We start from the raw sequence: 16,222 nt of genomic DNA, 5'->3' as shown, positions 1-16,222 counted from the left end.
TATATGTGATGTCTCTAATTAATGATTAGCATTGGTTAGCTGCTTTTTTGCACTGCATGTCCTATACAAAGTACCTCCATAAGGAGTGTGTAGAGATGTAGGGAATACAAATGTTGGGGAAGGCAGAAGAACCATGGCACCCCCACTTTTATTTGTCAGTGCTTGTAGCAAACTTGAAGATCAATCTAATAGAGCACTCACTCTTTAAACCTATATATTTTTATTTAACTGTTAAAGCACATCAAAATAAACTATTCTTAATGTGAAAATGCTTTTTTGGGGGGCCAAGCTTAAAATGTGAAGCTTTCATTATCGAAGCTGCTGTTCTTTGTTTTGCTCCATGCACCATCCCAGGCTAGAGAAACTTGGTCCAGTGATAAGACGTGCATACAACTTACAGACTGAGAGGTAAGTGGTTAAATCCCAGTGGACCAAGAACAACAATTCGTAAGACTATAGTTCTAGGAAGTATTTTTATGAATGTATAGTTATAATCCAAACGTGATCACTTCCCTAAGGGAATTTAAAAGTTTTACATAATATTAGAATATCATTCAACCCCACATGCAGCTATAGATACGTATCGGATATAATTTCAGTAAGATCTTAACCATGTTAAAAATGAAGTGTGCTTTGTACACAAAATAGTATCATGTTGTACATTTTGGAGCCAACCATGATACCATTTTTGTGTGCAAAGCACACTTCATTTTGTAGTGTTATTCTGAGGTGCATGGGAATACGGCTGAACTCCCTTTGTACAGCAGAGGGATGGCTTCTGATTATTTTGTTGATGTGTTATTTACATCAATTCTTCTATTGAGTTGCTTGAACTTCAATTTTATATATCAGTAACCACATTAATTATCAGTAACCACATTAATTATCAGTAACCACATTAATTCAACACTAAAATATAACCAACCAATAACATGCTACAATTATACCACTGACAATATTCATGTGATATCAATCTGCAGTTTCATGCAATTAAATTTTTGTGGTCGTGTTATGCATATCCTGTTTACGTACCTCATGCATGTTTGTACAGATATTTTAGCCTGGATTTACTGAGGGTTACAGCAGCAGCTCAACCTGGTACCAGTTGCTCACTGTGAGTGACTGAAACTGATGGCTGGACCCTTTTAATACTCTAGACTGGGCAGGAGTCTTAAGGGCTGCTGGTGGTCTAATGAAGACTAGTTATTATACCAGTCACAATGTCCTATATCTCAAGTCAGTAGTACTTAATTTAAAATAATCATTATTATTGCTAGCTAGCTATTATACTAAGTTTCCCATTCTTTAGTTGTAATACTTACTTGCTAATGAGATAATTAATCTACCTTTTACTTGCAGATAGTTGCTCACGACCCCAAAGAGTTATGTTCACTACAGATTAAAAGTTTCGAACATGGGAACCAAATAAGGCATGCATAAATATAGCTATAATTTTAGGCAGTAGTTACTTTCCTAATAGTGCTGCAGTAATAATTGACTATACCATCATTTAGAACCTAGGATTTTGCTCGTACTGGTACATGTGGTAAGAACAAGACGAAATGATCACGTGACAAAGCTTGGTTTTTCGCGTGACAAGATTCGCACGTGTACAGTATATAGGACGGCTTAACGGGGTCCTGTTTAGTTTGACTATGTGACTTTAGCTACCTAGGGATGGGCTGCGTGAAGTGGACACTGATCTTTACTATTGTTGTACTACCATTATCAGCTGTTGTGGTACAATGGATGAACTATGTGGACATTGAAAGTGAGTAACGTAGCTAAGTCGTTATGAGCTGAGACGTAGCTAAGGCCACACCAAGTCAAACCTTAGTTTCTGGTCACCCGCCCGCATGGTAAACCTGAAACCCTAGTTTATGAGGACTATTATTAATATTACAGGTGCTTAAGTGCACGTGACCCAGCAAGACACTTATTTTTTACTGCAAAAGATCGATATACTCTAATAGAGCATTCAGGGATTCCAATAGAGCAGTCACACTACTCTTAACTCTAATATTAGGTATATATTAGGTATATATGCCACACTAATAAAATGTTTCTAACTATAGCTAGTTTTGTCCTTGATTATATAGCTGTTCAGATTATAACTGTTACTAATGCTTCTGTAACCAAAGTAATTTCAGTAGCATTAACTACTAGTCCATGCAGATGGGCCATAGCTTTAACTTTATAATTCAAATGTAGTCCTCTAATGATTAGTCTAATTCCTTATCACTGAACACTACAGGGGTATGGAAAGCCGGCAACATTCGGTGAGCTTAAACTTAAACTTTTCCATAACTAAAATTAGATTGGCAAGTAGAAACCCTTATAGTTTAAACATTCCCAGATGATCACTAAAAAACACTAGTCTGGAGCACTCAATGACTCAAAACTTTGACAGTTACTTTTCTCAAGGTTACTGAATAGAAGGCTGGAAACACATAGCTAGTGGGCTAAGACTTTACATTTGAATGAAGAATTTCTGATGTGAAAATAGAAGTTAAATTTCATTGTGTATCATTATCATTTGAACAACTTAGCTATAAGTCATAGTAATACTTTCCTGACATAGCTAATGAGACATTTATTTCACTTGGAAAGCATAAGTAGCTACATGAGCAAAACATTTCCTATAGTATATTCTAAATAAATAAATAAATATATGTGACCGGGCCTGCGATAATAGGGCATGTGGGCACATGATTTTTGCCTACTTTTTCACACTTTCATCACTCATAACATTTTGTACCAATATGGTATGGCATTGCAATTTTCAGCTCTTAGTCAGCATTCAATTGGCATCATGATGCAAGTTACAGACTGGAAATATACTTTTACAGTACTGAGATATGACCTGTAAAAGGATGGGGTGTAGTTTGTGCCCACATGCCCTATTTTCGCAGGCCCGGTCACATATACTTAAATGCTATACATCAGTGTATAGCTAGCCATGATCCATCAACAACTTTCCTAGTGCATTTTTTGCCGAAGCACAACTACTTATGTTGTTGGTTAAGTATAAAATCAACATGAATTTGCTAAATTGAGCAAATAATAATACCATACAGTATATTGTCACAGTAGAGTCTATAGTCCTGAAGTCCTGATCATCCGCCCGCCCGCATCCATTTGTAGGCTTGGGAGTGGCCAGAAACTAAGGTATGACTTGGAGTGGCCTAAAGTTCACTACAATGAAACATGCATTATTATTCGTGTGGAAGAAAGTGGTATAACTGTTGATTGCACCATGCATATTCCCCGAGGGTCCGACACTTCTGAAAGAGCGTACGAGATTTCCAGATTTCTACCGTGATTTCTGATTTCCAGGTTGATTTCTGCTGATTTCCGCCCACGCAAGTTATAGTTTACGGAAAACCTCCAATTTACAGAGAAACTAGGAGGTTAGAGGCTTGATTTCTGATTTCTGCTGTAGGGAGCATACGAGATTTCATAAAGTGTCGGACCCCTCAATATTCCCGGACTGCACAAACTATGTAGTGAAGCCAGTTACCTCACCAACCACAGGTCTGAGGTAACCATTGATCAAAAATAAGCAGTTATGTGGTGATGGAGTCATAGAGAACTGTTGATAAGTACTATATGTAAGGTAGCTACGTATAACCTTGATTGCAATAACAGACCAAAGGATTAATTATAAAGTAGTGGCTATTAGTTTGGTTCCGGATGCTGTTTTTACCAAGCTATTCGTCCAGGGTCCGGCTCAGTTCATGTGAACAAAAAACTTAAACAAAAAAGGGTGCTCAAAGCAAAAGAAACAACAAAATTGGCCTGTCTGGGAATCGAACCCGGGAGACCTCCAGTGTGTGAGGCAAGGATAACCACTGTGTTATGTGGCTCCCAGCTACCCATCTCTCTTAGTTTCTACGTCATTCAAGAAGAAACCTATGTAAGAAGAATACCCAGTGAAGAAGAAGAAACCAAAGCTGAACCCAACCCTAATGCGACATTTGCCTGTTAAGCACAATGATGACTTTCACTGTCTGTATATGTTCGCTCCAACCCTAGTTCACTTTGAACTTACCCAAAAACTTACCTTCATACAACTGGTGTGTTTGAAACTCTAGTTATGTGTGACACTGCTGGACGAACAGGACCACGTGATCCGAATCGCCACTACATAATTATATATGTATTCCTCAGGCTCTCGGTTGTATCTAGTTGGTTAGCTCTCACATAGCTTCTCCTTATGCCCAGTAACAAAATTTGCAAAAAGCTGCAATGCCAAATAATTGAGGCAGTCTATGCCCATATTATCACATTTTTTGTTATAAAATTATCTGTATTTGAAAAGTGACAAAACATAATGAACAATTTCTCTTATTACCAGTAACCACAATACTATTCATAACTGTTACTATGGTGTTGGTAATTTGATTCATTTTTGTGGAAGCTGTACAGTGTATTATAGTGTCATAAAATCAGGATAAAGGTCTATGTATGGTTTCTGCATGTTGGTGTGAATCCTTGATTATATAGAGATACTCTAATAGAACAGTCATGTTTCACTAAAAATATTAGTCAAAAATTTTAGTCACTGAGCCAGCTATTACGTACCTATATCTGATTTATCAGCATATATGTTTGGTAATTGACTCAAATAACAGTGAAATGTTTACTAATAAAATGCATAACCATGAGATTGCACTTAAACTAGACAATCAGGAGTTGTGCATAACCATACAATAGTGTGAGGGCTTAATACTTGCATCTAAATATTGACCAGAAATGAGCCTTCATGGCAATATTGGTTATTAAGCTCAGTGTGACCTGAAATGCTTCCGAGGTTCTAAAAAAAGTTAGTGGAAGTTTCTGATGAATGACTTACTAACCGATACCTTCAAACAAGCAGTGGCTAAAGCATTTTTTGCAACTACAGGTCACTACTGCCAAACAGGTGTCATGCCAACACATCATAGACTTACTTTTTGTTTCTCATTTCTTTTTCACTGACAGCACATTTTGATTGGCAATAGCATACTGATGGGTTTGTGTTGAATGTTGTCCTTCAACCATACCTTCAGCAGTCAAAGTAAGCAGATTGGTTGTAAGTTAGCCTCCTCCATGTGCAGGGTTGTGTAACAGGTAAAACATAGTCAAAAACTATGGCAGGGGTGAATCCAGGGGAGGTTCAAAGGGTTCCATAAACCCCCTTTTGAAACAGCCTTTATAGCTAATCTAAGAGCTGCTGCCAAGTTTTTCTCTAATTCAGTACACTAAAACCAGTTTATCATTCTCATTGCAAGCACTAATAGTTACAAAACACTCATTTACCTTTCTTTACTACAAGATTACTTGAAAATACTACCAATAATTATTTTAATTTGATTTTATGCTAACTGTGTTACAGGGCGCTTTTAAGAACTTCCCACTTAATTCATTAATAATTATTAATCATTTGGGAATTATTCCTGATCCTTTTGCCTTCCGTTATTCCCAAAATTATGCTAGCAAAATCAGCCTATCCCTCAATATGCATATAATTTCCATGCATGGCGTCTAAAAATTGGTTTTCTGAAACAACTAACAAACAAGTACAGTGTAGAAGACAACTTGTTCTCTCTGTATATCAAAAAGACTAACAATATTGTGAGAACAATGATTCCAAACTAGCTCGCATCTCTCTAACAGGTTACTACAAGGACAAGAGGATTATACTAACTGGAGCATCAGAAGGTATTGGGAAGAATCTTGCCATTAGACTATCTCAGTTAGGAGCTACGTATGGTTAGTGATTGTCCAGTAATGTGAAGTTGATGTCACTGCGTGTAGACTGGTGATAGCTGCTCGTACTGAGAGCAAGTTGAAGGATACTCAAAAGTTATGTCAGAAATATTCACAAGATGTGTTTGTAGTGAGAGCAGATGTTGGGAAAGAGGAGGACAACAAGTGAAGATAATCATGTAGTAGTGATTTGTGTGTGTAGTGTGATATTTGTAGGTTACTAGTTAGTGAAGCTGTTAAACATTTGGGAGGGATTGACATCTTGATACTCAATGCTGGTCACACTCATGTGGACTTTTTTGTAGATACTGAGAATCCAGGGAGATTACATAGAACTGGCTTGTGTTAGTGAATTGTGGTTCTGTGCTCTGGTAGCTGTAGCTCTTTATACAAGTACTATGATCTGTCTGTGACTTAAGTATATTTGTTACAGTATATATTAATGCAATATCATTTCATATCACTATAACATCCACTGTAGTAGGGGTGTGGTAATTATGCCGGACATAATGCCAAAAATCATTATTTTAGCATTACGCTAGCATTTTAAAAAAATTATTTAAAAAATATTCACAAATGAATGATCGATATACTCTAATAGATCAGTCACCAGATGGAGATGCTCTAATAGAACATTCAATTATATACTCTAATAAACCAATCAGTCCTATTTTTTACATACTACTCTATTAGAACAATGAAATATCTTGTTTATTTACCATAGAATTTAAAATAAACAGTTGATTCTACATTTCTATTTCAATTTATTGGAATAATTTTGAGAATAATGCATAAGTTTTGACAAGCTTTTTCCAGGAAATTCTGAATAGAATAATGCAAAGAATCACAAGCATAATTACCTCAGCTGTACTGACTGTAGGTACATTATCTAGTACGTCACTACACATCGCTACACAACAGTGTGTAGTAATATTGTGATCAAGTGGTCATGTATTGTATGTTAATTGTAGAGATAATATTATTAGTTTAAACTGTTATTAACATTGTAGTATGTATACTAATTCCCACACTGATCATGTTTACAATGATAGTTGGAATGGTAGCCAGAGCACTACATTTTCTTGCCTACAAAAGTAATGATGATGATGGAATGTGGACAGTCTTCTGGCTGACAGAATTAAATAAGAATGCTTTTCTGGTGCCTTTTGATAACCACATTGTACGAATGTGTACGTATATTGTTGAGGAAGAGGATATAGTTTGCTGAATGATTATGCTACCATGTGCACAACATTTTGAATAATGATATATTATATAGTTATACAACGGGCACGAGTGCTCTGCCTGATATAAACACACGAACGTGAGGGCCGTTAGGCCCAAAGGCAAGTGCGTTTATGCAGGCAGAGCACGTTGTATAACTGTTATGTACCACTCACGTAATAGGTGGGGAGAGTCTCACAAGACAGCTGTAACACTTATAAATGCCAGGTTTCTAACATCGATTGTGGGTAACCAAGCCGAACGTTGTGATGACATTCCCTCTACAGTACTGCAGCCACCTGAGATATTGAAAGCTAGTACGCTATGGGTTATATCACTAACCTGCAGGCATTCACTGTTCGACTCTCATCATGTAGTGCTCAGCGTGCCAGCGTGATCACTCAATCGCCATATAGACTAAGCGCCAGACTAATCGCCATAGTGATTCTCTCAAACAAAAAAAAGCAGCTAATAGACAGTTTAAGTAAACAAATCCAAACTACTAAACGATACTAGTCTAATTCTTACTATTCACACTGGCTAAACTCAAATCTGGTGGCATGACAAAAACTGGTTACCACAATCGAACGTAAAGGTGAGTATTATTTAGAATATAATAGTTTCATTGAGTCATTGTCGAAGTGGACTACAGTTTATTCTGGGCTCAGACTAGTAAGGTGTATAAGTACGTTTATATATATGTAGACTAGAGTTGTGGCCACCGCATTGGCTTTTTCGATTGCCATTGGCTGCTTGGTAAACGTTATACATATTGGTGACGTTATGGCCCACAATCGACATTTACATGTCAGGCTATAAAAGAATTCGAGTGATCTGTGAGGTGTCTTTCCACCTATTAGGTAAGGTGTTGTAGTGGTCTCGGCTGCTGGAACTTGTGCATTGCTGCACAAAATCGTAGCCAGTGCAATATCTGTATATTGCACTGCGGTCGGTGAATTATAACATATAATGCACTCGTTGCGGTCTGCAAAACCGCAACCAGTGCGTTATAAGTTATAATGCACTCGCTGTGGTCAGCAAGAGTGCCATATACAAATTATGGCACTGGCGGGGCCTTTGAACTGCCCACGCAGAGTGGTACATATAGTGACAAAGAGGCCTAGGCTGATGAACAACAGTTTTCCATAGATGAAACCAATTTATAGTAAAGGTGTACTAAATGCTAACTATCACTATAGTTTGTGTTTTCTTGCTTCACATTGTTTTTGCAGCATCTGCATGATTGCTTTGGGGCAATCAAGTTCAAACTTAATTGTCTTCAGAATAATCCAAATACTTCCTAACTAGTAACTGATCCCTTCAGACAACCATAACTCAAAACGCATGGCCAGGCATTATTTTTCACTGTTAAATGTCGTATAGGCCTGATACATACATGCCTTTGGAATACTGTGGGCAATGCAATTCACATCATGGACTTATCATTTTCCTTCTTTGCGTCCTATAACTTTCTCTTCCAGCATAAACATGTTGAATTTGTAGGTAGTGTACTAATGGTATTGTTAGATGGCTAGTTATCACATAAGAATGAAATGGAAATTGTCCATAATAATTTTTGCATCATGTGTGAATGCCTATTGTAGCCAGAGTGAGAGATTGATTGCAGACACACTATACATATACTGTTCTCCTTACATAATATGTACGATTGACAGCATAAGAATAAGTTAGCAGCTAGATTCATAGTGGGATAATGGCTAATAGTTATATGGTCATCTCTAGCATTGAGTTGGCTCCTAAACAGCTTTGATTATGGCAAACTATGATGCATTAAATGACTGAGCTATTTGAGGTTTGGAATACAATAAACCAGACAGCCCCCTTTAGTGTAAAACTCAGTCCTCATTCATTTTTGTAGTTTTATACACAATGTTTTGGTGGTACAACCCGACCATGCACTACCTTAAATTTTGTATGTGCAATTTCAATGCAAAGTTTCAACCCATGTATTTATTTTCACATAGGCAAAGTTGTATGAGGAAGTGTTCAGGTATGTTATACTTTCATGAGTAAATGACCATTGTTAAACACTTGTAGAGTTAATGTACTACAAGGAGTCTACCTCACTCAATTCTCTCTACCTTACTTGAGGGAAAGTCATGGTACCATTGTAGCTATTTCTTCAATTGGAGATACAGGTGTATGCCAGTTGGCTAGTGCGTAATATGTGACCGTCTCAGAAAAACCCAACTTGTTCGCACAATTAAAAAAATGTTTTTTATTCACTCAGCATTATCTGCAGTGTCCAAGGAATAGATCACCAAAGTTTCAGCCTTCTGTGGTATGTAGTTTTGAAATTATAGTACTAGACAGTAGGAAGAGTAAGATAATCAATTTGTACAGCGACTATACTGAAAATAAACTACAAGCGTTTACATTCATCACAGCCATAACTTCCATTTGGATTAGTCTACAACGTTGCAATTTAGTTTAAAATGTTCACTATGGATCAGCACATCAGCCAAGGTATTATGCTAGCCCTGTAGACACTTGCACATATGGATATGAAAGCAGTTTGGTAGAAGAAACAATGACGGTCTTGTTTACGTTACTGCATCGTAAACAAACGCACGTGACACGCATACCGTTGAAGCTACAGAACGAAACAAAGCTTTTCAAACTCTCCATGAGCAGGCGAATAAAATGGTATATGGTTTAATTGATTTGAGTCTTCCTTCTTTGAGTACTGGCCCGATAAAAACTTGTGTATTTTTCTTTGTATAGCATGCATAATTATTTTTAAAATTTGATTTTCTCAATACGCATGCTTGTGCGAACAAGTCGGGTTTTTGCTGAGATGGTCACATATAATCATTCAAAAAACTTCATAGTGCATCACGGGTCATTTGTTTGGGGCCAGTAACAATAAATACAATAAATACAATAAATACAGAAGACATGATGCATTATTTGACCCTTGTGTATACTATATTAGTACTTGCCAAATGAAATAATTATATAAATCCATATTTTATTCAAATTAAACCCAGTGTTAAATACCTTGAGCCAAAGTAAATGACAGAATGAATTTCTGAGCCTAATGCCAGAGTGCATAACCTTGCAGTAATTGTGTCATATCTTAGAAATAATGAACAAACCACTGATGACTCTCTTGGTACATGCCTAACAACATATTAAAGTCTGCAACATGTACTATCATAAACATATCTTCAGCTGTTTCAATTCCCACACATGTTGGCCCACATGCATGAAACATTTTAGACATATCGCAGGCATGTATACCCATGATATACCCATGACCCTTGGGCAACATGTAACACAATATACAAAAATAATAATTAGCCTTTTCTGTATGTAATGCAGCATATAAAATTAAACATGCACATCTGATGTAGCTATACTATGATCTTTGTTCAGTATGTTATTGCCGCAATTGTTTTTATATACTTTGTTATAGGTATACTAACACCTCCTTCTGCAGGTTCATATGTCACCAGCAAGCATGCTTTAAAAGGTAACACATGCAGTATAAGCTTATAGAGTACTATTACGTAGCTCTTGTACAGTCTGACAAACCTATAGTGTTATAACCTTTCCAAGTGGCCATGGTATTCATCTTGTAAATAAGGTAACAACTTGGAACAACTTCATCTCAAAGCATTCAAATTTTAGAGTTTCCCTGTCAGAGTATGCCCCCAGACCCCCTAGTATTGGTATGCTTCTCACATGTTAGTGTGAGATAATCAGAGATAGAGTTAATGCAACTTCATCAATGACAGCCACCCCACATGACTTGCCCTCCAACTTTGGAGTATTGTTCTCTGCCCCTGCACAGTAAAAAATAAGTAGTGAATACTGTGGCGAATAGTGAACGTCACTGGAAATTCTTAGTGACGGTCACTAAAATGGCCAGTGACGTTCACTATTTACCACAGTATTCACTACTTATTTTTTACTGTGTGACATCACTGGACTGGACTTCTGGACTGACATATTTTTACATGCTAAGGTCGAGTCTTATTAGCTAAGGGCCTTCAGGAAACCTGCAGCCCGCTGCTAAAATGATGAACATGAGGAATAGAATAAGCAAAAACTGACTTTTAGCTATTTCATTTCTATTATATGCTCTACAGCATTTATGTACACTTTACCATTAGGCTGCAGGGAATGAAGTACAATGGCTATCCAACAATAAAGTCTTGGAGAGAGTGGCAAGCTTGTATGTTGCTAATATTATAAATTTGGTCATCTTATAGTAGGACCAGCTAGCACATATAAGAACTACCATACTGGCAACATTTTCAGCAGAAAATCCTGTCCTACTTTTATGTAATGATTTTGTATATTAGGAAGGAATTTAGCTAAGATAGATAGTCTTAGGACAGATGGCTTGTGTCTCATATGGTCAGCATTACTCTAGATACTATGGTCAAGGATATCATTGATAAGTTGATTTTTGGATGACCGTTGCTATATCACATCAGATTACACAGCAATAATAAGGACTGTATAGCTAGTAAGTGTTGTAGAGCATAATAAGTAGTGAAATCCTAAAAAAAGAAAGTTTTAGTGTATTCCACTGCTCTATATTCCTCATTTAGTAGCAGGCTACTGAAAGCCCTTAGCTAGTAAGACTCAATAAAATCAAACCTTAGAATGTGTATATAAAAGCCATCAATCTAGCCACAGTATCCCATGCCAGCCAGTCCAGCAGTTCAGTGCTGCAATGTTACTGTTTACCCACTGAGTGAAAACCCGGCTGGCTATAGTTGCATAATTTTGTTTTGAAATAAATTACATGCACTAAAATAAGTTAGGTAAAAATGTATAGCTACTACAAAATCATTTTGTACACATGTTAACTGCTCAAGTAAACAGTGAAACAGACACAAGTTGATACAGCTTATATTACATATCATTGGATTTGCCTCTTCATATGAAGAATAAGAATATATTTGTTGTATTTTTGTAACACAAAGCAAGCATGCTAGTAGCTAGTATAATAGGTGCTTTAAAATTGATGAACTAAAAACAGTGTCAATTTCTACGTAGATATGTAATGCATTATACTCTTAGAGAGTAAAAGTATCAATTGATCTTATAAGGAAAAAAGTTTCCTTGAAACAATTTAATAGAAACACATACTCCTTTTAGATCGTGAGTACACAATCATACAGAGCAATAAGTATTAACGTATGTGTTTCACTCTAACCTTATACATGCATGCATAATTGTGTTTGTTTATTTTTATGTTGTTCCTTTTTGTTAGGTCATTTTGGAAGCCTCAATATGGAGTTTGAAATAAGAAAAGAAAACATTTCAATCACCATAATGCCCTTGGGTCTAGTATATACTGAGAGGGTATTAAAGATGCCCACAGTTAGCACAGAGTCAATCTGGGGAATTGAACCTGGAATAACACCTGCTGTAAGTGAACCAACTCTTTTCATAATTTGCATTCAAACATAAGCCAATTAATAAGTGTTCTATCCCATTGAAGCCCTACATCAAAGTAAAAAGGAGGAGAATATGGCAGTTAAACCTGGGAATGGAAGTTAAACCCCAATAGGTCGGAATCCTTAAATATGAGAGACAAGTTGATTTGTGACCGGGCTTGCGAAAATAGGACATGTGGGCACAAACTACATCCCATCACATTACAGATTATATCTCAGTAGTGGGATAGAATATCTGCATTCTGTAATTTGCATTATAATGCCAAGTAAATGTTTAATAAGTGCTGAAAATTGCATGGATGTAGCTTAGCTAACTAAAAAGTTATGATGCATGAAAGTTTGAAAAAGTGTGTGCCCACATGCCCTATTTTTGCAGGCCCGGTCACATTTACACATTCAGTTGGATAAAAGGAAACATGAAACCGTATCATATAAAACTGCATGGCAAAATTGAAACAATTCACAACTTTATTGTAGCCTCATTGTATACTTCTTCATGAAGTAAAATGCTTCTAAGTGTGGGATAGAAAGCAAGTCATAACACATTATCAACACCTCAATTTAGCATATTATTATGGAGTCTAGTGCTTCAAAGTGTGGGATAGAAGCCAATTAAACCATACCTACATTTGAAAGATATCTGTTATCAATATTTCAGCCTTGGCTCTGCCTCAGGTTGATAACAATGATATCCTACTTTAACCATAACTAATGTTAGTGGTTAGCCATCAGACACTTACTTGCCTGTTTGAAGTTAGGGCATAGTTAGTTTCTAAATAGTTTGTTTGAACTCCACTTCTATAGTAACATTGCTATAATTGATAATTTGCCTCTGCATGAAGTACAAAATAATTGTGACCAGATTTGTGAAAAAGAGCCTTCCACACACATCCAATTCTTAGAACATAACTTTGTTGTTAGAGACATAGAAAGCTGAAACTTTCTCCTTCTATTAAGCTATGTTGGCACTTAAAAATTTCAAGTCAATAGCTTTACCAATCTGAAGTTGTGAATTGTCAAAGTTGGTATACTGGATAAGTGTGGAAGATCCCTTCTCACAAATCCGATCGCAATTAATAAAAAATTGAAAATACAAAGTAAATATAATAGCTGAAAAGATTAACTGAGTATGGTCAGCTCTCACACATTTTCAGGCCAGGCAGCTCTCAACGTTTGCCATGAGTCTAACAGATTTCAGTGAATACTCCAGGTTTCATGGTTGGGGTGACAAATTCTGCAAAATAGGACTGAATCGCATAACACTCAAACAAATTATCTAATTGTCAGAGCAGTCACTACATGCATACATGTCACATGACTTTGAATGTAAATACTTCAAGAAAATGTATGTAAATATTTACAGCTTATGGGTACTGTGCTCCCAGACCCTTGCACTACACCAAGTTCAATCCCACTAGATAGCTAGTTACTAGGTCTTAAATCAGTTTCTTGGCATGACAGAAAACTCTGTAATAAAATTACCAAATCAGTTTCACTTGACAGAATGTACACCTGGAGAAATTTAGTTTTGAGGAGAACACTACAATAAAGGAAAAGTTTCCAGAACATAATCCTTGTTTTTAAGAAACTACTGCCTGTTGGAATTTATATCCAGTGTGGACTGTATGGCCTATAGATTACCACCCAACTGTTGCTAGTATAGTCTTGGCATATAGTCACCAAGTAAGGAAGGATCGTGATACTTGTTGAACAAACTGCTACTCAGAAACATTAACAACTACGTAGCAGAATCATTAGCTACTGTATATACCATTTGGATGCATATGGTCTCTGGTAGCTACACAAAAAATTTTCAGTGTCATAAATCCACTGCAAGATATAGTAGTTGAACAGGTACTCAAGGATTTTGAAGCCTGAAGGTTGGCATCCCCAAGATATATGCACCTTAGGCCAGGTACCTATAGGGTTCATAATCTGTGGTGTCACAAGCATTTGGCTGCTATCTCACACACAAATGGTTTTTCATCACATGCACACTTTCTTTTGATGAAGTTGTATAGACATCAATATGCTATCCATGCATGCATGGATAATTAGCAGCTGAATCAAGCAAAAGCTAATCTCATGATGGCAGAAGTGTCTCAAATTCAGATACATGCCTGTGTTCAACAGACTGGCCCAATCCAGCATAGTGAACATTATGTAATTAATCATTGGGCCATTGGCACAAAATGTTTCTAAATCAAATTTGATCTGCAGAGCAATAATATATTGACAAGAGTAAATTAAAATATGTCTTTTCTTTATTTGGTGATTAATTGTTAAAGTGATGTTTCAAATACTTTAACGTTAAAAACACAAAGAATGTTAGATCTATGTACTTCACTGAAAACATTAACTTTTCCAATAAGTGGACCCTCTTTAATTTTCCCGCCTTAGATTTACCTATGTTTGCACATACACATATACGGTGACTCATGTGCTGTACTCTTGAATATGTTGATAGTATACGTATTATACTAGCTTGCATTGTATTGTATTTATATTTTTCAGGATTGTGCAGATAGGATAACTAGAGGAATACCACTGAAGAAGTTGTACTATTTCATCACTTGGGACACTTTCATTATTGGTCACCTCTCTTCCCTGTGTCCAGTTTGTTTTGATCGCATTTTTGCTAAGATGATTTTTGATGAATGAATCACACACTTAAAATTTAACTAATGCAGTGAACCACCAGTTTGGACTACAATGCTTGCGTGGTTTAAATAATGGATATCTCTGTACAGTTTATTCTTTTTAAATGATTTATATTAATCATGCATCTCTGTAAAATAATCTGCTAATCTGCAGCTTGAATGGTGAAAGTAGTGAAGTTTTCACCATAAGAATTTTCTGAAACAAAGCAGAGCATTCAGCTGCTACAAAATTCACCCAGTAGAGAGTACATGCAGTTACAGCACAAGTCACCCTGTAGACAGTAGACCATTTAGCTATGTAACAAGTCACCCAGTAGAGAGTTCAAGTCACATATAAGTAGAAAGTTCAGCTACTCAACAAGTCATCTTGTAGAGAGTTTGTAAAGCAACTTCCTGAGCATACCAACACATTGCTGACTACTCTGAGGTGACTTGAAACATGACTGAACTCTCTATACTCTCTTTGTTTGCACTTGAACTCTCCATTATAGAGTTTTATATATATAGCTGAACTTTCTACAGAGTATAGCAGATCACTCTTTGTATGGGTGAATTGTTTCAGCTCTGTACAAGGTGGCTTCTGAGTTCTCTACATGGTGGCTGAACTCTCTACTAATATTAATGTAGCTGAGTTCTCTACATGGTAGTTGAACTCTCTACAGGATGTAGCTGAACTCACAAGTTACTGTGTAGATAATTCAGCTGCAAAAAAGTCACCCTGTAGAGCATTCGATTGACCCTTTATTGACAGTTCAGCTATATAATTATTATTATAGCACCCTGTACAGGGTTCATGATCAGTTATGTAACAAGTTGCCCTATTGTGATAATCACTTTATTTGTACAAAACTAGTTTAAGAGAAGTCTCCTGTTTGTTTGACAATTCCTGTTGCAAATTATAAAGAAAAAAATCAAATTAAAAAACCCTAAAATCAACCTGTACATGGCCAGCTTTGGGGCTTGCAATTACATAATATATCTTATTTAAAAAGGTGTTGCCCCAAGAAAGGCTAGCTGGAGGAAGAAATTTGTGAAATTATATACAATGGCGGATCCAGAATGGCAAATTGCCACCCCCCTTTCTCTCGCCTCACCATGCAGAGTAGCCATAGCTAGCTAGTAGCTACATTTTTGATTAAAATACTGAAC

General features: G+C 36.5%; 1 protein-coding gene across 1 annotated transcript; it reads left to right on the top strand.

Moving 5' to 3' along the window:
- Positions 1–340: 340 nt before the first annotated feature.
- LOC136266544 (11-beta-hydroxysteroid dehydrogenase 1-like) lies at positions 341–15,099 on the top strand. Its single transcript, XM_066061549.1, has 11 exons — positions 341–408; positions 1,052–1,114; positions 1,668–1,771; positions 5,659–5,749; positions 5,800–5,916; positions 5,968–6,071; positions 8,962–8,986; positions 9,034–9,134; positions 10,415–10,471; positions 12,227–12,384; positions 14,928–15,099. Exons 1-11 carry the CDS (start codon positions 341–343, stop codon positions 15,072–15,074), a joined length of 1,035 nt encoding a protein of 344 aa, XP_065917621.1. The 3' UTR covers positions 15,075–15,099.
- The last annotated feature ends 1,123 nt before the right edge of the window (positions 15,100–16,222 follow it).

This window comes from Dysidea avara, chromosome 9 (assembly GCF_963678975.1).
Source record: "Dysidea avara chromosome 9, odDysAvar1.4, whole genome shotgun sequence".
Classification (NCBI taxonomy): domain Eukaryota; kingdom Metazoa; phylum Porifera; class Demospongiae; order Dictyoceratida; family Dysideidae; genus Dysidea; species Dysidea avara.
The sequence above is the reverse complement of the archived record's forward strand: the minus strand, read 5'-3'. Positions and strand labels throughout refer to the sequence as shown.

Excerpts from the sequence above, each read along its gene's own strand:
- LOC136266544 (XM_066061549.1), top strand. The coding sequence starts at position 341 with ATGCACCATCCCAGGCTAGAGAAACTTGGTCCAGTGATAAGACGTGCA. Across the intron at positions 6,072-8,961 it reads TGTAGATACTGAGAATCCAG|CAAAGTTGTATGAGGAAGTG; the intron begins GGAGATTACATA and ends TTTTCACATAGG. Across the intron at positions 9,135-10,414 it reads TTCTTCAATTGGAGATACAG|GTATACTAACACCTCCTTCT; the intron begins GTGTATGCCAGT and ends ACTTTGTTATAG.